The sequence below is a fragment of the Vidua macroura genome, chromosome 2 (assembly GCF_024509145.1).
Source record: "Vidua macroura isolate BioBank_ID:100142 chromosome 2, ASM2450914v1, whole genome shotgun sequence".
Classification (NCBI taxonomy): domain Eukaryota; kingdom Metazoa; phylum Chordata; class Aves; order Passeriformes; family Viduidae; genus Vidua; species Vidua macroura.
In genome coordinates this window covers 10399420-10421798 of record NC_071572.1, presented here as the reverse complement: position 1 = coordinate 10421798, position 22379 = coordinate 10399420, and the positions used below count along the sequence as shown (strand labels likewise).

At 33.2% G+C, this 22379-nt stretch overlaps 1 protein-coding gene across 2 annotated transcripts in view; it reads right to left on the bottom strand.

The window, feature by feature from the left end:
* Nucleotides 1–22379, bottom strand: part of DMD (dystrophin) — a 566297-nt gene that overhangs the window by 517156 nt on the left and 26762 nt on the right. For both annotated transcript variants that reach the window (XM_054003170.1, XM_054003155.1), the window contains exon 2: nucleotides 19575–19725. In XM_054003170.1, the coding sequence (XP_053859145.1) occupies nucleotides 19575–19725 (151 nt within the window). The remainder of the gene's footprint in view (nucleotides 1–19574; nucleotides 19726–22379) is intronic.

The window sequence follows — 22379 nt, the reverse complement described above, 5'->3', positions numbered from 1 at the left end:
GTCAGAACTAGTTCCACACTATCAAAACTATCAAGCCAAAAACTGCCAGGCAGTAATGGATGACATTACACATTACTTATATTCACAATGTATTTTTTATAATTACATTATTAAATTAATATTTTCAAAATTTGTTAGCTATTTTTTATGACTGCACTACACAGTTATTAGAACGTAGTTCTATCATTTAATACTCTTTTAGAAGTGAAACTATGAGCAATCTGAAGTCCATGTCAGGTATGTATCATATAGCCAAGCTTTCTTTTGTGTAAGTATGAAAGTGTCATGTCTTGAGCATAAAGCAGAAGCTTTAAAGATCTCTGACCTTAGTCCATGCAGTGAGCAGATCTTTTAGACATTTGAAACTTTCAGAAGGTGTCAAACAGGAAGTTTAACAGATCTCCAATCAGGAGGGAAATAGCTGTTTAAATTTGATTATGTGTAAAAAAGTGCATTTCTTAACCTGATTATCTTCTCTATTTATTTATTGATTTTTTTTTTTATTCCTTAGCAGGGCATCGCACATTATATAAATATAACCAGGTTTATAAAAATAGAGTGTTTCTTCCAAAATAACAACAAAGAAAGATAAAGTCTGTTTCTGTTCTCAAGTTTGGTTTGGATGAAACATTCACTAGGACTGAGCCAGACATGATTGTTGGGAGACCTTTTCCTCTCAAAACTAGGTATTATAAAAAAGGATAGTATGCATGAAATAAAACAGGTTTCAGTGTAAGTCGCTGTTGCAGACTATAAAAATAAATACTTTAAAAGCACATTTAACAATAGAATTTTAAAAAATTAGAAGGAAAAATACTTGCACTCTGCCTTGCTTCTTCATACTTCTTGCCTGTCTTTATAGCTTTTTCTTGAATCTATTCAACCTGGAGTAAGGATCTCCTGCAGAAAACTTATGAATAATTCATTTAAATGGATAGCTCCCAACAACCAGAAATACTAAAATTTGTTTGCGGACCTCCTGCCTGGGCTCTATGAGGAAAAAAAGAAAATCCAGCTTTAGCCATTCAAGTTAAAGCTGGCTTCAACAAGCATTGACCTTTATAAACTAGGGATATTTGAAGAGACAAAGTTCCATTAACTGCACCTAATAATTAGAGTGAATTAGGCAAAATATTTATTGTTCAATGTCATATGGGTGGTATGCAGGAAAACTATGATCCTGTGGAAGGATCTTTCTAATCTTCAGATAGGAAAACAGCAATTTCCAACTGACAGGATTAATTTAAGAAAGAAGAAATCCTGGGCACAAGCCCACTTGTAATCCAATTTTTGCCATGTCATTCAAGTTCTTATATTCCACACCCCTTCTGCAGGTAGTACCAACTGAAGGATGCAGTTTTGCACAGAAAATCTCTCCATCACTGGGAGTAGGTTGACCATGGCCTATGCAACTATTAAAATAAAATAAAATAAAATAAAATATCAAAATAATAAAATAAAATAAAATAAAACTGTAAAAATATGAAAATAAAGAAAGGAAAAATATAAACCTAAACATTTCATACTATAATACTATTCCTATAGTGCAGTGATACTGAAAAAAAGAAACAAACAAAAACCAAAAAGCAATAATTCCCTCAATAGTACCAATTCCCTAAACAAACTCTTAAAACAATTTTCTATTTTAATTGGAAAAGGAGGGAAGTGTACAAATAGACCTTTGTCATTCTGAGTAAGTTTGGCTGAGAAGTAAAAATAAAGTCCAAATTTATCTCTGAGATTTTATATGCACACATAATTGTTGAAAATGTCTTAGACTATGTTGCTTCTCACAACCATAAAATTTGGCAAAGTGAGAATTTCATACTTGTATTCAGTGTATCATGGTCACAATCAGGTTCTGTAAATACTTTTCAAAATGAGACCTTTTAAGTGGTAGCCATCATTCGCACTATCAAGCTTCCCGGCAACTGAACATCTGTGCTTCCATTAAATCCAAGATGCTTCAGGAACTGTATTACACTTTACACTTTTTTTTTTGGCTCTCTAAATAGATACCAAGTGATAAACATTATCTGAAGGGAATAAGGGGATTTTCTTCTTCTTTATTTCCAATGAGGTCAATAGTTTACTACCTCTATCACTGAAGATCTGCCCTATGAGTCTGTAAGACAAAATTATAACAACCAAGGCTGTTCAAAGAGAAAAAGAGATAGAAAAAACCATAATCATCTATCTGTCAAACTTTAGAATTGATTGAAGAATAGAATAGAAATACATGAAGACTAGTTTCTACCATCAGTATTTTTGTCAAAGTCCTGCTTTGCTTAGCCCTGATTATTTGAAACTCTAACATAAGACATGGAGACACACTGGCCAAAAATAATATTTCCTTTATGGATGGCTGCTATGAATATTGCAAAAGAGTTCCTGAAACTTTTGCAAAAAACCCTTCTAAAAATGCATGACTTATTTTTTTCAAAACAAGTAAACTCCTTGATCCAAGACAGCAAAGTATCAGTAATGGTAGAGGAGAATTTTCTAGGAGAATAAAGAAGGACAAGATGAAAAAGCAAATCCTACAATGGAGTTACTTAAAGTTCATTTTAGAGATGTGCTTTCTTACCACATCACTACCACATTTCAAAATCACCTCTTTGCCTTTCCATTTAGTCTTACTTTTGCAAAAGCCTATGGCTTAAAATTAGTTTTACTACATCTCAGCATTACTGTATCACTATAAAATGTTTTTTCAAAAAGATAAACAATAAATGCAATGTCCATAGACAAATTCCTTATTTTTTTTTAGAAAAAAATCGTAGTTCTGTATTTTATCTTATGAGCTTTTCCTGATAGACCATGTGTTTCTTACAGTGAAAGAGACTATACCTGATAAACTGACCATAAAAGCAATTTATGGACACACATGGATGAGTTGCAGTGACAGATGACAGTTCATATTTTACTTTTGGTGCCTCACTTCACACAATTTAAATACTTTGATGTCCAGTGGTAGGACACAGGACAAAGTCTGTCAAATCTCCAGTCATCCAGTGTAGGATAGATTGTGGAGATCAGATCACTAGATAATTTTCTACTAGATAGAAGTAGTATGTCTTGACACCTCATTTATGAGTGCATGTGCAGAAACCTTAAAAAGAAGGCTTGGGTAGAAGGAACATACAAAATAAGACTACTAAGAGCCTACATACATATATATATATATATATCCTGTACATACAATCATATTCACTCAGAAATCCACTATGAAGTAGAACTCTATGAAGTGGAATGGTACAGTAGATGGCAACCAGCAGCCAAACATGGAAACAAAAAGCAGGCATGTTGACACATTACAGCAGCTGCAAAGGACAGCCCAACAATTTTGATGGCTTTTGCAATTGTCCAGAGATTTTTCTGGTTGTAATATCTCAGCTGAACTAACATTTATTTCAACCTCAGCTGCTTTGAGTTTTGTTAGGGAATGCATTTAATTCAAAATAAAGATTTTCTTGCTTAGATTTTCCCAGTTGTGGGAGATTTTACTTATTTCTTTCTTGATCTGGACTAATAGTTCCAGGGATGCCAATTTATTGCTAGAAGGAAAAAAAAAAAAAAAAAAAGCATTCTTAGATGCTTCCTGAAAGCAACTTTCAGGAATCATCCAATCATGTGCATGCTGAAACAACAAAAATTACAGGAAAATGTTAAAAATTTGAATATAACATATTGTTATATTTTAGGACATTATTTCCATATCATCATTGTGTTTCTAAACTACCATAACCTTCATTTCTGGCCTCTTCCACCATATTTTGTGCTTGGTTTGGTGCCATGTGATTTTGAGTCACATCTGAGTATGTTCCCTACCCATATTGTGTATATCTTGCACAGCTTTTGCTTCCAATAGAGCCTAAAATTTCCTCAAAGAATGATTTATGCAAGGTAGAAAAATTGCTACATTCACATGTATGAAAATTATACTACAGTATTGTTCTCCCAGGAGCCATAAACACATCAGAGTCCAGTTTGTGCTATGGAAAAAGAGCTATGAACCTCACTGGGACTTTTATTCACAATATGCTGGCTCTGAATTGAAGATCCATTTTCTGTCATGTCCCACTGGACTAACAAAAATCTGTTTGTTTATGGAAGTTAATTTTGAACTTTTAGAAGAGAAAAAAAAAAAAAAGGATACCGGAGGTGTTGCCCAACTTTCAATCAAACTTGACCTTATTCCAGAAAAAAAAAAAAAAAAAAAAGTGCATTTTTGTGTAGTGCTTTCAAATCAGATTTTCAAAAACCATAGATACTATTAAGAATTTTTTTCTGTGTCCTAAGAATGTTAGGAAATACCCTTACAAAACTAAGAATTATTATATTCTGCACAGTCGTCTGCAGACATAGGGAAATGTGTAAAATAAATTCCCATCTGGTCATACTTTTCCATTAGTACCTTCATCTTCAGATCTGCACTGGGTAAGTCACTTAATGCAAGAGAAAAACAGTGAAGCCACTAGAAACTTCATGCTTTATCACTGATTTTTTTAAAACAGAATAAGAGTAAAAAATCTGACAAAACACCACTCACAGTGTCACTCCATTTATCAGAGAGGCCATTGAGATTTTACCAAGGGGAAAAAAAAAAATGAGATGCTATAAAACACAGCAAAGAACTTCTAAGCTCTCTGTGTGATTTTTTGACATTTGGGTAAGACTTGAATAAAAAAAGTTCTGGAGGTAGATTATAATTAAATTAGGACTTTTGTTGATGATAGACAACAGGTTCATAAGATGGGAGAAAATCCTACAGATTTCTAGATTTTCCCTGAATGTTTCTCTTGTGATTATGACATCTGGACAATTTTTATATACTTAATAGAATATGGCAGCTGACTTCTGACTCACACTAGGACATTGGAGCATTGGAGGGCTGGAAATAAGAAATGGAGAGGAAGAGTTTCCCTCTTCTGACAGAAGGACATTCTGACTGATGGCCATTGTTCTGAATGGCTTTATATGATAATGACAGTATAATAGGAATAATGTTAGGTTAAATCATGGTTATTGCTGAAGAGGTGCTTTGGAAATAATTCCATGCAGAAAAGGAATATTCTTGAGCTGTGTTACAACCTCATATTCATCCAAATACAGTATTTTATGCTGAAATATGCATTTTAGTTACTGCTTGCTAAACGCTAATTGGCACTTTTCCTGATTTGCCATTCTAAAAAATTGATATATTAGATTTATATATACAGAAATATGTGTGGAAGTCGCTGGTCCATGTCCTCATGTCAGACAGCTGAGATCTGATTTTCTCACTGCTATAATGAAAGCTGTGAAAGACTGAATGCATTAGAATGCAAGGGTCATTTGCCTTGGCAAAAAAACATAAAACCTGTGTTATACAGATCAACGGCAAGCAATGAACTTGAATTTCAATTTCTAATATTTTGCTTTTTTTGGTTTGCTACTTCTTATACTCTCTTTAGGTTCTTTCCTGTATAAAGTACTTAAATATCTAAGAAAACTTACCAGAAGTCAGAAAACAAAAAGATAGAAAAATTTTAGAAATCTTTGAAAAATCTTAAAAAACGTAGATACGTAAATCCAAAGATCTTAAGAACTATACCTTAGCCGTGCAAATAAACCCCATAAATCCATATAATAATGGAACAACAGGAGATTTATGAGAAATTGAGTTAACTACACAAAAGTAAAAATAGTCAAGAGTGAGGATAGTCAAAATTTTCATACTTACACTTGAAACTGATATTTTAATGCTTTAAAATTGGAGGCATGTTGTGTTTAGAAATTTTTATCAATTTGAAGGAGGAATGGGAAAATAATTACTTAGCCTACTGTTATATTACTTCATCAGTTGCTTAATGTGCCTGATTATTATGAAGCTATTATGGTATGACAGTCCAGTAATACTCAAAATAATTACCTAGCCCTGTTTATACAGTTTCTAAATTTGTACTATCTTCATGAGATCAAGCACAGCTAACATGATTAATTTCTGCCTTCATGATAAACTGTCTCTGAGGTCAAGGATGTTCAAAGATTTTAAATCAATATTGTATAATAGCTGCTGATATTAACTTTAAAAGTAATTGCATCCCACTTGAAGTACTGTTGACAGCATTATGAAGCAAAAGACAATGTACCTGATAATGTAATAAACCAGCTTAACTAAGATTCTAAAATTCCAAACAATTTTGAATAACTCTCTTTTGCTACCACAGAAAATACTGCCAAGACCAAATGGTAAAATGGTCTGCATTTTAGTTATTGTGAACAATTCTGTCAGGTCTACAGTGCATAATAAGATAGGCTGCTGTAAGTTCTTCTACAAAGCTCATTTTGATTTGAGATGCAACTTTGAAAAACTTCCATATGAAAATAGAAATTTCCTAATATGTTACATTTTAACTAATGTTTTATTTTCTGCATCACTTATTACTCACAAGGACCCTTCAAAGACATGGCAAAAAAAATTTTACCATATTCTGATCTTTTGGAAAGAATTTATATTCTAAGCTTCACTCCACATTATTTCACGCTTCTATGCTGTTATTCTGTTTTTGGAGGAATGTGAACAATTTTAAAAGATAAGTAAGAAATAGGGAATATTATTATTTGCACACATGCCTTTTACAAATATTCTGGTCATAAATGAACTTCAGAAAATGGTGCACATCCCATTTGTATTATAACACAGTTCAAAGTATTTTTTTATGGGATCATACTAAACATAACTTCACTTGCTGTCTTTCAATTAATTTTAGAATTTAAACTCAGTTTATACATTCACACTAACTTTACTAAGTTTATCTTTTTCTTTTATTTTCTCCTGCTGCCATGTGCTCAATATAATAATTTCTAGTGCCAGAAAATGCATGCTTTTTTCAGATACCAATATATGAGTCAAGTAGACTAGGATGCTGTTAAAAATTTGAAAATTGGCCATACATTCATGAGAAAATTGCATTTCATTAAAGTGATTTTTATTCTAAAATGTGTTATTCTTTCCCTCAATCACTCTCAGTATTACTGCAAATAATCCAGTAATATAGGCAGGACAAAATATATTGTAATTCTTAATGTCTCTCTGTCAAAGTACAAGATGTATGTAATTTTTCCTAATTAGGAAGATGGGATTAAGAACAAAAGTTGTATTCAAAGATTGTGTTCTGAAAATGCACTTAGGTTACCCCAAGGGTTATGTTTGAAAACATCATGTCTTTAAAATGCATGAAGTCTTTTGAGACCTCAGCAGAAATAAATCAACTAGAAAATAATAAAACATAAATCTAGTCAAAGCATTAAGTAGTATAACGAGATTATTTCATGTGAATGAAATAAAAGGAAAATACTTGCTCTTCAAATTAACTTATCTGAAGAAATAAGGATCCAGCAATGTTCCTACTTGTTCCTTATTGTTGCAACGTGCTTACAATTCCACCTCAGACCAGACTGATAGTTCAGTATCAAAATAACTTTACTAATTTAAAAATCTTAATGTTGTTCCTTGTTTCTCAAAGCTCACATTGACAGGAATTTGTTTTGTTTTGTTTGTTTGTTTTAAATAAAAATGTTTTCATGTTGACTGGTCTCCAAGGGATTTCAGAAAATCTGCTGGAGCCCAAGGTAAGACAAATCTCTAAGCAGTCTTATTTTAAGTTGTATTTAGGGAAAAGGGTAAATCAGCCCTGCATTCTTAAAGAATTTGAAGACTAAGAGATAGTCTCTAGTGATAGAGAACTATAGGCCTGTTAGTAAGCAAGGAGATAATGAAGCAGCAAACGCACCATTACAACTGAAAGTACAGTCTCTAGGAATAAAGAATGCAATCCCTGCTCAAAGCCTTGAGGACACTAATAATAAAAAAAACCAAAAAAAACCAAAAAAAACCAACAACAAAAAAACAAACAAACAAACAAACCCAGCAAACCATCAAGAAACCACCCTACAACAATTCTGAAAAAGAAGTGAAAGGGAGAGAATTGTGGACAGAAGAAAATGGTAAAGAATCAGCTATGCTTGGAGTTTTCATTGTGACACAGACAAAGAGATAGTAAAATTCTTTGAAGGCATATAAAGAAATAGGAAGCTTATGATTCCTTTGTATTTTTCTCAAATATAGCTGTTACCTAAATTTTGGAACTACAGTACAAGATTTTGTAAAAGATGGACAAGTCAGGAACATCAAATCATCTGCAAAATCATTAGGTTTAGCCATACACTAAACAATATTGAAAAATGTGTTCATTTCTTTGTAAATGTAATTAAACAGTGATTATGAATATGTGAAAAAACCAACAACAAACCAACCAACCAATAAAAACCAACACAGTAAACTTTAATTCCAGTTTTAGCTTTACCATTAAAAAAATGGAATTCTATAACAGGAAAATGCAGTCACCAAGATATAGCACCAGCAGCATTTCAAATATAAATGAAGGACAAATATCCATGAAAACCCATTACTTTTCATTTTAATAAGAAACATTTATCTATTAAAATGAAATATTCAACATATGTCATAGAACTGTCTACTAGACTTGGGTATTCTAGAGAAACAAAAAATATACCCGGGGGGTGCCTTTCTCCTCCATCCCCAGGCCTGCTCTACCATTTCAGGTGCACCTGAGAGGCTTTCACCAAAACTGCTGAATGATGAAATGCTTGACCAGACCAGCTTGCAGGGTGAAGCATCTCTGACCACACAGATCTGACAGAACCAGAAGACACCGTCTCAGGCTGAGTCAAGGGAAATATAGGCTGGATATTAGGAGAAAAGTTTTTACAGAGAGTGATTAAGTTCTGGAATGGCCTGCCCAGGGACATGGTGGAGTCACCACCCCTGGATATGTTTAAAAAAAGACTGGATATGGCTGAATGGTTTAATTGAGGTGTTGGGGCATGGGTTGGACTCAATGATCTTAAAGGTCTCTTCCAACCCAGTGACTCTGTTTCTCTGAATTCTATGAATATCTGGGGCTCTTACATGATACAGGTGGGAACAACACTGACTGCAACAGGAACATCAGCTGCCTGACCCAGGTGGGGAACCATCAGTCATCCCCTGACAGCCCCGAAATATTTCCTACCTGAATCAGCCCACGTGGAATAGTACAATTTTTGCTGGAGTTCTAGGAGAAATTTTCAAATGTTTTGGAAATTCCAGTAATAACGTATCTGAGGATGGAAATTCTGCAGAGGATTAGAGCCAATCATCTCGACCCTGTCAACAGTAGTCCTGAGTGAGTCCTTTTGAGATGTCCTTGAGCACTGTGGGCTGCAGCAGCTTGGAGTGGGATGCTTCTTTGAGCTTCAGAACCCTCATGTTTGCAGCTCTCACAAAACCATTCCTGATGATGAGGCCAAGGCTGACACCCCCTCATGCACCTCTACCCCTCGATCTACAACCCATGCCTGTTCAGAAATGGTAAGGGATTTGACCTGAATTTCACTGAAATTGAGGGGAATTACCTTTATGCACATAGATATAGTTGTACACCTCTCTTGATGTGCAGGCGTGTGAATTGATTTTGGTATGAGTGTTATTGTGAATCTGTAATTAGGCCATTGCCTAATTTAGTTGTAATTAGGTCATTCCCTCTATCTGATATTTGCTGATTAATAATTTAGGATTTTCAAATAGTTAAACTTCCTATGTTCCAAAAGCATGATGTACTGCAGCAAAAAATTCAAGTCACCAGAATTAATTGTTAGATGCTTTTTCTGTTAGTACTTTTAAAAACATGTACTGTTGTGGTCATAATATTTTTTCCCTTCTAAAACAAACAAACAAATAAACACAAAGATAATAAGTTTAGCAGCCTAATTTCATTTACTCTCTATTTTGCCTTGCTTCTGGCAAGATTGCAGAATCATCAGCCTTCTGTAACAGGAACCACTGCTGAAGGAATTACAACAAAAAAAGAGGTAATGAAGTAGGATAATGATAGTAAATTTAGAAAATACCAGAACAAGCCTTATTTGAGGCAGTATTCACAGGAGCATGAGTTCCTCTGAGTCTCTAAATCCTATAACACTGAGAAGTAACATAAGTACTAGCAAAAGACTCCAAAGAAAAATTCTCATCAGTCATCATAAATGATATTGGTGTTTCTTCCAAAAATCAAAGCAGTACATAAATATAATACAACCTATGGGTTCAAATATGTTAGAGTACCCACTCAAACTGAAGTATATAGTTTAAATTGCAGAATCATTTAAGCTAATCACAGTAAGTATTTTCAGTCTGTTCCTAATCTTTGTTCTGTATTGATCACAAATGCAAAGTTTGGCCTTGAGATCTTGAAAGAAAACCCAGCTAAAACTGAGGCCCTACATCACCAGACTGTGCAATTACAAACAAACAATCCTTGCCTTGAAGACTTTAAAATCTAATAGAAAACACTACAGTACTTTGTGTTATTGGAGCAGTTCCTGAGATCTACTTTACTCTTGAACAACATCTACCAAATGCTCGTTCACTCAGAGCAGATGTTAATTTGTGCTAAGAATTCTGTTAGATTTCTTGACAAAAATCTCTCAAATAATTTAGGTGAATTTAGGAAGAATCTCACTCTCTGGAAAGTTAAATAAAAAAAATCAGATTATTTTGGGAGGTTTATTGGTTTGTTGGCTTTTGGTTTGGTTGGCTTTTTTTGCCATTGAAGACACAAAATATGTCTTAAATATGTTCATAACAAGATATTAATATTTGTGGGATTTTTTTCTTAAAGCACACAATTTTCTAAAATGCCAGTATTAAAACCATCATATAAACACCTATTAGCAAGTCATCCCATTAAACTCAGTGATTTACATACAATGTACAGAACAGATCTTTTCCAATTCAGCTGTTAAAAACAACTGTTAAAGGAAGAATGTCTTGTGCATTATACTTCAGATTGGTGTAGGGCTTCTTGCAAAAGCACAGGAAGAAAATTTCTGTCATCAGAACCTTTAGTTCATCTTCCAGTCTCCAGAAACAATATTCAGTTTTAATTTAAGACAAGTGTAGTGACTCAATCATTGAACACAGGATGAGCTTTATGAGAGATAAATAGCCAGATGATGTAACAAAAAAAACCCAAAAAACAAAACAAACAAACAAAAAAAACAACAAAAAACCCAAACCAAACCAAAAAAAAAAAAAACCAAAAAAACAAAAACAAAAAAACAACCCAAAACCCAAAAAAACCAAGACAAAAACAAAAAAATCCAGTAGTTGCCTTTAATATGTTCTTCCCACTAAGAGGGAGCAGAGAACCACTTTGTCTTGCTATGGAAGGCAATAGAACATCATTACCATATAATGGAAAATAAATAAATAAAGCTGATCACCTAATTTATATAAAATACTTGGCTCCTATTTCCAGGTTTCAGTAGAATAAAACTTGTATGAACTGTCTTACATAACACAGGTGAATAATAGTCCCCATTTCCACCACACTAATGGAAAATTAACATTCATAGAACTCTCTGCTCATCTTAGGACCCTGAAATTCAGAAATATTTTTATATACCAAAATTATTTCCTGGATATTTTAATTTGACTTCTAATACCAACCCAATAGCAGGACCTTAGTCAGTTTCAGTACATCTTTATAAATCTTCTTTTAAACTACATTTCCACAGAAATGACAAATAATTGATTTTGACTGTCACCTTTAGGGGGGATATGGTGACACACATAATGCTGTGAAACTGAGAAATATTTGCCATTCTAATATAGTAACTGTATATTGAAAAAGTTGTTCACAATATGCTCTCTTTCATTTTTTTCTTTCCCTTCTAGCATTTTTGACAGGACTGTCCCTTATGCATACCAAGGGTTTGCTGTCTTTATTAAAATAACAAACCAAACCAAAACTCAAGAAGCCATTTTGAAATTAGCAAAATTCTGAGATATATACATCTAAAATTTAATATAGTCAGAGCATGACTACAACAGTCTATTATACTCTTGTTCTGATCAATGCATAAACTGGAATTTGCCACACTCCACAATATATGAAATATCCTTCAATCATTCAATAAAAATTGAAGCTTGTAAAGTCTTAGTATGTGGGGCAAAAAAAAATATTTATTTATTCTTTTAATTAGAATCAGGGTAGAATAATTGCTTGAATGTAGAGGATGTTCAGCCAATGCAAAATACTTAGACCTATAAAATAAAAGTTTGGGTTTTTTCTATAGTGGTCTTCATTCCATTGTGAAAAGTCAAACAGATTTTAAAGATTTTTAAGAATTGTGTAGTTGATATAGTTTTTTATTTCACCCATCAAAAGCCTAGATTTTGAATGAGAAGCTACAGCATATCTATATTGCGTTTATTTTTAGAAGACTGAGAAATACAGTATTTGCTGCCTGTTGAAGTATAAAAAAAATGAGCTTAAAAATGTATCTCATAAATATCTAATGTTATCCTGAACTTCTGCCACTAAAATAATATCTTTTTTTTTTTTTTTCAGTTTTTGATTTTAGAAGGAAAATTAATTGCATACACAACTTGATGTGAGCAACAATGTGAGAGCAAATTTCTTCCAGGAGCTTTAAATAGCACAAAATAAATAAATAGCCTCTCTCTAAAATAGTTTCTTACAAGTAGGTGTTGGTAATGAAGTATTTGATAACTCTTTAACACAACATGTCAAATAGTTTTAAATAAAGTAATTTTTGGAAAACAATTACTCCAGTTTTCTGGATTTTAAATTTCATATGATTGAGCTCTTTGAGTTTTTGTAATCTTTTTGACAGTGTAAGGGAGATGCTGATCCTTTGTTGACTGCTCTGCATAAACCCCAGGGTTTTCATAATGCAGATTTTTATAATGCGGAGTGTTTCTTTTAAAACAGTTCACTTTTTGAAGCAATATAACATTAACCTACTGTCTTGTCCAACCTGATTATTACAGGGCTTTACTCTGTAGCTTTAGATGGCAATGAAAATCTGTATGTGATAGACAGAATTTGTACAATCTGTAGGGATGAAAGGTTCTGAATAAGATTATTAAAACTATCCATCTGAAAAGTGACCTAGTTGTACTAATTTATAGAATTAATATGTATAGAAAGCTATTCCCCAAGAGCCTTACTCTTCCCTGATTATTTTATGTAAGCATTTTTATGGCCAGGCCTAGAGACTCCCAGGCTGGCCAGTCATCAAATGACAGGGTTCAAGTCTTACAAGTTATCTTCACATCTACGCATCAACACCCACAGATTTAATCATAGGACATAGTGATCTCTGATGCAATACAAGATTATCTTTTGGAAGACTTATGGAAGCAAACCAGATAAATTTTTTGTGAGGCAAAAGGGCCAATATCATCTGCTTTCAAAGCAGTCATTCATTCAGTCACTTATTTCCCCAAACTTCCAAGACATAGTCAGATTAAGCACTCTATTTATATCATGACAAAAGCATTAATAAATTTGACTCTGAAGTGTATTATCTATACATGTCACTGATTAGAAATGTCCAGGTTAGCCCCGACACCAAGATAAATTTCTTAACATGAAAAAACTTGTCTCCTCCATTTCCTTTATTATTTATATACAGATAAAAAAATGCTTGTGAAATAGGTATAGACCTAAATCACTTTCCCAGATCCCCATGTGCTAGCACTCACTTGAACTGGAACTGGTGAGGATAAATTCCCCCAAGCAATGAGGCAATAATAGTCAGCTTGACTATTATACAAAGTTTGACTGATCCAGTCCAAGAACATTGTTTTCTCCAAGACAGAGGAAAAAACCCTGCATTTATTTATTCTACTCATGTATAAATATTATGCCACTCTACATCTGTGTGCTAGTAGCTATTTCAAAAATTTTCCTAATAAAATGTTTGAAAAATGTATCCTAATTAATTACTTACAAGATTTAATTCCATTTTCAGAATAAACAATGCCATGATTTATAATAAAACTTAAATAGAAGCCACAGATTGTCACCTAATGGTGCAAGTAGGCAAAATCACATAAGCAACTTTAAATTTATTATTTCCCATAGCCTTCAGACATTTTAATGTCCTACTACCAATGACAATACATTAATTAGAAACTTTTAATAGGATACTGTAAATTAGGCATTCTGTGCAGTAAAGAAGAATTAAATAACAGATTTATTTGGGAAGAAATACTTCTTACTGCTTGAAATAATAAGGAAATATATTTACTACAAATTTGGAACGAGCTACTTTGGTACTTCACTTCCATTAGTAGCAGTAACAAAGGTGAGGAGTCTTTCAACAGTAAAAAAAGGGTAAGAGTTCATATATCTACACAGAAATTAACTTGGAAAGATCACAGTATTATTTAATATTTTGCTTAGTGTAAGAAGAAGTAGTAACTATTTTAGTAGGAATTAAGTGAAAATTAAGTCTTTCCATTGCTGGTAGAACTTCAGTCAAGAAGGGCCCAAGGTATTTTTAACATGAGCTCAAACAAGAATGGGTTTTGCTCAGTTAGGGCCCAGGTGTCACATGCAGAGCTCATGTATATTACTTGAAACATTTCTATTGAGACCTTAGAGAATGGACAAAAGACTGAAATCTCTGGGATTTCTCTGAGACTTTTCTTTCTTAGGGCCACTAGCATTCTGCACTCAGAGGTGTTTGATGAGAAGGTGATACTCAGTAGAAAGAAAACCAGTGATGTTCTTTGAATAAGTGATCTAATCAATATGTGAGCAAGAACTGACAGCAGTCATGAATGCTGGCAATCATGTTTGCAGCATTTTATATATCCTTCCAGACTTGTCCTTCCAATATGAAGGACATTTTAATATGTATCTTGATTGTTCTAATTAATATTATTGTAAAACAATGCTAAATTGGTTTCTCATTTATTCCAAATTCTGTATTTCATCTCTCTTATACAATCATTACTCAATGATAAAAATCACTTTGACCAGAGTATTTTGCTACAGTTCTGCAAGTTTTCTGACAATACCTCTCATCACCAAAAAACACAAGTCAAAACTGAAGGAGGTAAAACAAAATTGAATCAAAATTTAATCAAACCAGAATAAAGAGAAACAGAAATTATTGGAATAACCTTTATCACTTAGTAAAGCAGGAAATAAATGTAAAAATGCAAAATCTAAAATATGAAAGCAAAAATTATTATATATATAAAAGTATTTTTATAATATTTATATTTAGGGGAAAACAGAGCAAACTATCCACCCATTTACCACTGTGCTTTCATGGTAGAAAGTAAGTGGCCTTGAGCACTGAAACACTTTTTTTCTCCTCTCTACTCTGACTGCATTTGTGCTCTATTCCAGAAAGAACTGTTTAAATTTGGTAGTTATTAAATCATCAAAATCCATATAATCCAATTTAGATATAAAAAAGGGAAATTATTAGCATGACCATGACTTTCAGCACTGAAGCCTGGATTCTTGATATCTTCTTACTTTAAACATCTACAAGGCAAAAATATGATGTTCCTGACAGTATGGTGCAGCAGAAAGGAGGTCTAGAGAAGGCATGAGTCATTCACAAGCTTTTTGCAGGCAGGGATAAGAACCCTAAAATGTAAATGCTGGACAGTTCAATGTATGAACAGTTAAGATCTGTAATTTACAGAGCAATTTCTGCATCTATGGTATCCTCAGAAGTCTGAGTATAAATATTAAGGCCCATCATTCAATATTTAAGGTCTTCTGAGACCTTAAAAAATAAACACTCTTGATATTTATGCCAGTAAATGAAAATAAATACTTGATAAAATAATAATAACATAATAAGAATATTTTAATAAATTAAATGATGAAAAATAAAGTACTCATCACTGATCAGTCACAATAAATGAATATCGTGAATACAATGAGATTTCTTCAAAATTCAGACCCTGAACTTCATAATTTTTCTACTGAAATTGCACCACTTAATAAAATTAAATTAAACTTGCAACCCACAATTTCATATTAAATATAGACCATAGAGCAATTCTTAAAACTAATGCAAAGAAGAAATATTCAGAATGCTGTATATTTTTAAAATAAAAATACTATTTTTAAATTTTGAAGTAATGATTCAGGTATGTAACTTCAGTATGCAACAGTTCAGGTATGTAACTGTATGTAACCGTTCTGAAACTGTTCTAGAATTCCTTCTTTTGCAGCTTTTTAGCATGTACCTATGACACATGAACAAGCCCCCTCAAACCCCAATTCTAACCCTTGCTTGCTCATTTGCTGTATGTTAACCTAGTACTAGTTTCCCATATAACATGGTGTTTTTGCTGGTTTGTTTTCATGTTTTTTCCTCTTATGGGATGGAATGTAGATCAGGGCTGCAAGGCAGAGCACAAGATAAGAAAATGAAAGAACAAAGTTTAGATAGATGACTGAAAATTCTATTCTAGCATTCATCCATGGTAAGATACAACCACAAAATACAGCACCTGAGCTACCTCTTGATGGTATTTCAGTTTGGGTAATAGTGTGCTATTTTGACAACTCATGTTCCAGAGAGAGAAATAAGCACAGGAAGTAAGAGACAAGTTGTCTGGCTACCATGTGAGAGCAGATTAGAAAACTGTGGCTTTAGTGTAGTGAACATGGTCTGATAGGGAAAATGACTGCTGCCTGTAAGAACAGAAGGGGATAAACATTAAGGAGGAGATAAAACTAAACTACAGCTCAGGCCCAACATTAAAATAAATAAACCAAGTGCAAATGCAGGTGGCTGAAGAAGTTACAGTCACCAAGCACTCAGGAGTAAAGAGATAGAACCTCTCTGTCACAATAATGAAAGGGGAAAAAAAAATCCTTAATTACTTTGAAGACAGAGTTTGATACATTTCAAAGGGATTACATGATGTGCTATCCATGAAATGTCCTGTTTAATCTTATGTCTCCTAATCATAAAATATGTCAATTACAATTTCTTAAAAGCTGAAATATTGTATTTCTTCTCAGCACCATAAGTTCTGATCTCAGAAAGTCTAGTGAAAAATTCACAATAAGAATATTTAAGAGTTCATGACCTGAAGTGAAACTATTATTAGATTTCATTCACATTATTTATAATGCATAATGTTGTTTAATATCATGCCATTATGCAGCAAAAAGGAACACACCTCCCCTCCCCAAATACACCTGAAAGATATAATTACATTTTAACCTCTATTAACATAATCATCTAATCATAGTGTTGACTATTTCATATTATATAAGCATTTGACTCTATGTATTTATTGAATATTAATGAACGCATTAATCTTTACTTTTCCAAAGTAGTTCTACTCAGAAATAGCGTTACAAATCTGAAGGTTTTGTATATTCTTCTTTTTCTAAAACAGTTCCATCTCCAGTACCAGACTATTCACTTGCTTGTAAAGCATTTTCAAACAAATGCTGTTAATTCTGAATATGGTTCACTAAGCAGCATGATCTCATTAATAAAACAAGTTGCTACTCTAGTAAATCAGAACGCTCAGCTGTTTTAACTGTTTCCCTAATGGAAATTCTAATGATTTCTTCAGTAAGCCTCAGAAGCCAAACGCTTTTGAAACAAGACCCAGCAAAATAAAGAAGCAATGAAAAGAATGGAAACAGTGCAACTTCAGACTTAGCATTCTGTCACAAATAAATGTTAACTAACATTGGATCTGCATTCTTGAGGTTAGTTGCACCACTTGAATTTTCATTAGAAAGGTACTTTTGTCTGTTGTACTGAATTAAACAAAATTTTTGAGTGACAGATTCATGAGTTCATGGGATTTCTAACACAAGAGCGACGGGCAGAAAGAAAAAGCTTGATGGATGGCAAAAAGAAAAGAACACTCTGCAAACATATATTCAAAATGTCCTCATATGTTGCATAAGAAAATAATAAATGGATAACAAATGAGAAGGAGGATAGGTCAAAGGGAAATGTAAATCAGAAGCAGTCTTTTGCACCAAAATGCAAGTTTCTGCATAGCAAAATATTATCTCAGGGTCTTTCAGTGTGATGTTCAGTTTGGGATGAACCTCTTTTTTAATGATGATAAGAAAATAATTCTTCAGATATGCTGAGACTTTGAAATGTGCTATACACCCAGTGCATTTGGTAACATCTGTAATACATCTTACCTATGTCTGGGCACTCTCAAAAATCAACCTCCTCCAAGGGAAAATGATGATTTAGCAAAAGGTTAGGAAAAAATGAAACTTACTTTTTTTTCACAGATCTATATTTTTTTAAAAAACTCATTTGAAGCTGCTCAAGGATCCAAGAATAGTGCCAAGAAAGGTGATGGTGCATAAGCAAAGGAAAGAAGAATGGTAAGGCTTTGTAATACCTTTGTGTCTACCTAGATACACATCTTACTTTAGTAATATATATGTTTTTCAAATTGTGGGACAGAGATAGGGAGTTGAACTTTCAGAGAACATACACATAAGATCTACTATCTTTTACATATGCAGCAAAAAACATCTTTAATTCCTTGATGACATTCTTTTTTGTAAATCAGATATCTTTCTTCAGTATTCAAAGCATTGAAAGTAATGTGCAGGAAAAAAAAAATAACTGCTGTTTTAACTGCTTCAGCTTAGTGTGTTACTTAATAGTTGTATATATTTTATATACTTGAACCACACAATTTTGTTTCCTTTTCAGTTCAGCAGTTTTACAGTCAAGAAATAACAGTGTAAATCTTTAAAAAGCTGACTTGAAATACTAAAATTCAAATGACATTATTATTTTTTTTAACTGTATGCCAAGAAGTAGGTTAGTGTTGCATTCAAAAAAACCTCTGGCTTTAATGTTAGACAGACCTAACTTCTTTCAACCTGAAATCAAGTAATTCAATCCAGCAATTCAAATGTACAAGTGCTAGTTACTTTAACAGCACCTTTTTCTTATGCACAGATAGTAGTTTATAACATGAATCCAGAGTTTGGTCAAGTTATTCAGCTGAAACTATCTACTTCCAAAACATCAGTTTGATATTAATTCTTCATACCCATTACCATTTGAATCACATAAGAGGGAAATGAAATAAACTACCAAGAAACTAGAGTTATTATTTTCCTTATGATGCTCAAAGAGCTTGCAAGATGAAAAGCATACAAATTGGAAGTGGACACATAGCAACTAAGTGTCTATTCTGTCACACTGCATTTCACAAATAAAAGCATCCTCCAGGTCCTTTGATTAAAACATGAAACAGACAAAATAAGCAATACTTGCAAGACATTGTTCACAGAATATCTCTTGTACAGCTCAATGGCTAATCACATTTCTTCCACAAGGATTTAAAATTAAGCCTGATACTCCTGCTGGTCATAAATAACAAATGGAAATTTACAAGCACTTTAAGTAAAGACCAAAGAAACATGTAACTATGAAAGTACCACAATATACCATGTCATTGCATATCTTATTTTATCTAAAAATGTATCTTATAACAAGCTAGTGAAAATTTTTAGTTAACCAGAACAACAGACACATCTGAAAAAAATTGTCACTGTCCACTCAGCACTAGAAATCCTCCTTAAATGAACTGCAAAACAATACAGATTACCCAGACCTGAAAAATTCTTAAACCCTACAGAAAAACAGAATATAGGCTAATCAAATCATACCTGGATAAACTGCTTGGTTTTCACAAGCCCCACATCTCCAGCCTCTATCTGTGCTCTTGACAGCTTCTCTTCAGTTTCACTTAGCCAATGATTAAATGTCTTCATGTCAGAATGAAAAATCTGCCACTTTTCCAAAGATTTGTCAAACCGTCTGCAAGTATAAAAGGAGATGAAATAACATACTTTATTTATTGACTAGAGAACAAAAAAATAAAGAGAATAATGTTAGATGTCTCAGGTTAAAGTCAGTATAATACTGATGGCATAATATCTTAACATTTATAACAGTTTTATCAAATGGCAATATGGCAGTACCTCTGAAGTGAAATTATCTCTAAGCAAATGCATCACAAATCAGTGTTTTATCAATTTTAAAATAATTTTCACGAAAATGCAATGGTCTTCAAGTGAATTTCCACTTGCATTGTGCAAAGGGACTCTTTAATAAAACCCTTTTCTTCCTATGTTGCACTTCGAGTATTTTATAATGATAATTACACAAAAAAAGAAAAAGAGAAAAAAAAGTCCTGAAATAAAAGGATGATTTAAAAAATAAGGTTTTGAGCAATAAACAAGGATGAAAAATATTACTACCATGTCTGCAAGTCTATAGTTCACTACAAAAAGACCAGATAAGTGCTTCCAGCACTTCGGGAAGATCTGACCTGTTTTTGTCTAGAGTGACTGATTGATCTTCTGCTTCAAGAACTGTTTGACTTGGCCACTGCCAAATACTAAAGACATGAAATTAAGACAGATTACAAAACAGATTATAAGGGGGGTTCGCAGATAGCATACATCTTAAGAAATTCAGTTATCCTGTGTGTTAGATTGGTGTGGAAATGTAATTACTAATCAGAGATTAGCCAGAATGTTTTGTTAGAAGATCATCATTAAATGTGCTACTGTTGTTTAGTTTAATAATCCTCCTTTACAGGATTATAATAGATTTTTGGGTGTACTTAAAGGATAAAAACAAAGATGCTCAATTATTTCTCTATGAGATAATCTGGTTCTGTATGGGCAAACTATACGATTATTTGAATATTAAGGAGTTTAATTCACCAAACAAAATGATATTACTATGAGGGAATACAGATAATCTTTTCCATTTTAATGATAATTTTTCATTTTTAGAAGAAAGTATAAGCAGACTATTGACCTGATTAAATATTGCAGTCACTCATCTAACTTATTTATTAAAATGGCTGTGATAATTTGTCATGGTTATCATATTTTATTGCTCAAAATTATCAAACCATAATTTAAAGGCACATTATAACAGGGTTTTTTTAATAACTACCTTACTCAGAGTTACAAGGAAAAAATTAATTTTACTTAAAAAAAACCATGTAGAGAATAAAATTAAAATTCTGTTTCTTTTGGTCTAGAATCATCTCTCATTTTGGACATTATATTAAAATATCTTTCCTCCTGTTCCTCACAAAGCAAAATTACTTTTCTCAGCATGGGAAGCTTATCAGAAGCTTAAATCTATAAAAATTCAGTAGGAGTTATATTAGTATTGTTCTTGCATTCCAGAACTTGCAAACTGAATCTCCCATCACTCTACATTCTTCCTCCATCTTTTGCTCTGGGAAATAACAGTTGTAAGGACAAGAAAAACAAAAAGTTGCAACAAGAAGATATGCATATTTAAAGCTTAAAGGTTACCAGTGCTTATTGCTCATTTCTTAAAAAACCTTGTTATTTTCAGTATAAGTATAAACCAATATAAAATATTAGTAAAAAACAGGGAGAATTTATCAATAGGCCAAGTGACTAAAATTCAAGGCTCTTGCAGTGATTAAATACCTAAATAATGTTACAGAGATAAGAGAAAATGTAATTTTTGCTTCAGTGGCAGGTGTGGGTGCATTTGAACATCATCAAACAGCTTCCTGCTCTGGGAAGTCATGGGACACCTCTCCTGAATGCGCCTAAGTACAGTTGCCCTTGCTGAATCTCTGTGTTACATCTGCTTACAAACAATACTACTTCCAACAGCTTTTTAAACTTTAAAAACAAAGAGATTTCTGTTTGTTTGTCTGTTTCACCATGCACAATCCTGTTACCACAAAAGGAGAAGCCTAATTAACTACCAATGCTGAACAGCTAAATTGCCGAAGCCTTGGCACAGCAGAATGGAGAACAAATTCATAAGAGAGCAGTACTCTGAGGACTATGAAAACTCAGAAAGAGTATGTCTGCCTCAGGAAACCCCTAGCACACAATGTGGACCAGAGGAAAATGGAAGGTCTTGTGCCCCCTTACCTAGGGATCCACCCTTGTTTGCCACCAGAGACAAGTCATTGAGCTAAAATACCCCCATGTAGCCATTCATCTGTGTCTTCCTCTGCTCAAACCCTTTCCCTCTGACCAGCATAAGCCTAAGGAGTGGCTTATGGGTGGCCACTAGTAGTGGCTAGTGGGTGATTGTCTGAAATCTGGGCACTGTTTCCTTTCTGATGTGTCCTTCTCTCTGGTTTTCTTAGCACATGCTCAATGACAAGGTGCAAACAGACACCCTGAAGCCAAGCAGGAGGTTCTGGATGAGAACGTATGACTTGCACATATTACAAAGCACTTAAGCATTGTACATGAGCTCTGACAAAATAAGGCAGCTTTATTCCTCTATCTTGGGCATGTTTGGGTTGATAAGCAAAAAAACAACTGTCACGCTGACCCAATTTTTTCATATATGTACTGACATTCCAGCAGGGACCATGTTAAGCAGTGGCTTGTGGGAGCAATTTAATTTTATCATATTAGTACATAATGGATTTATTTTGCCTCCGGAGAGCA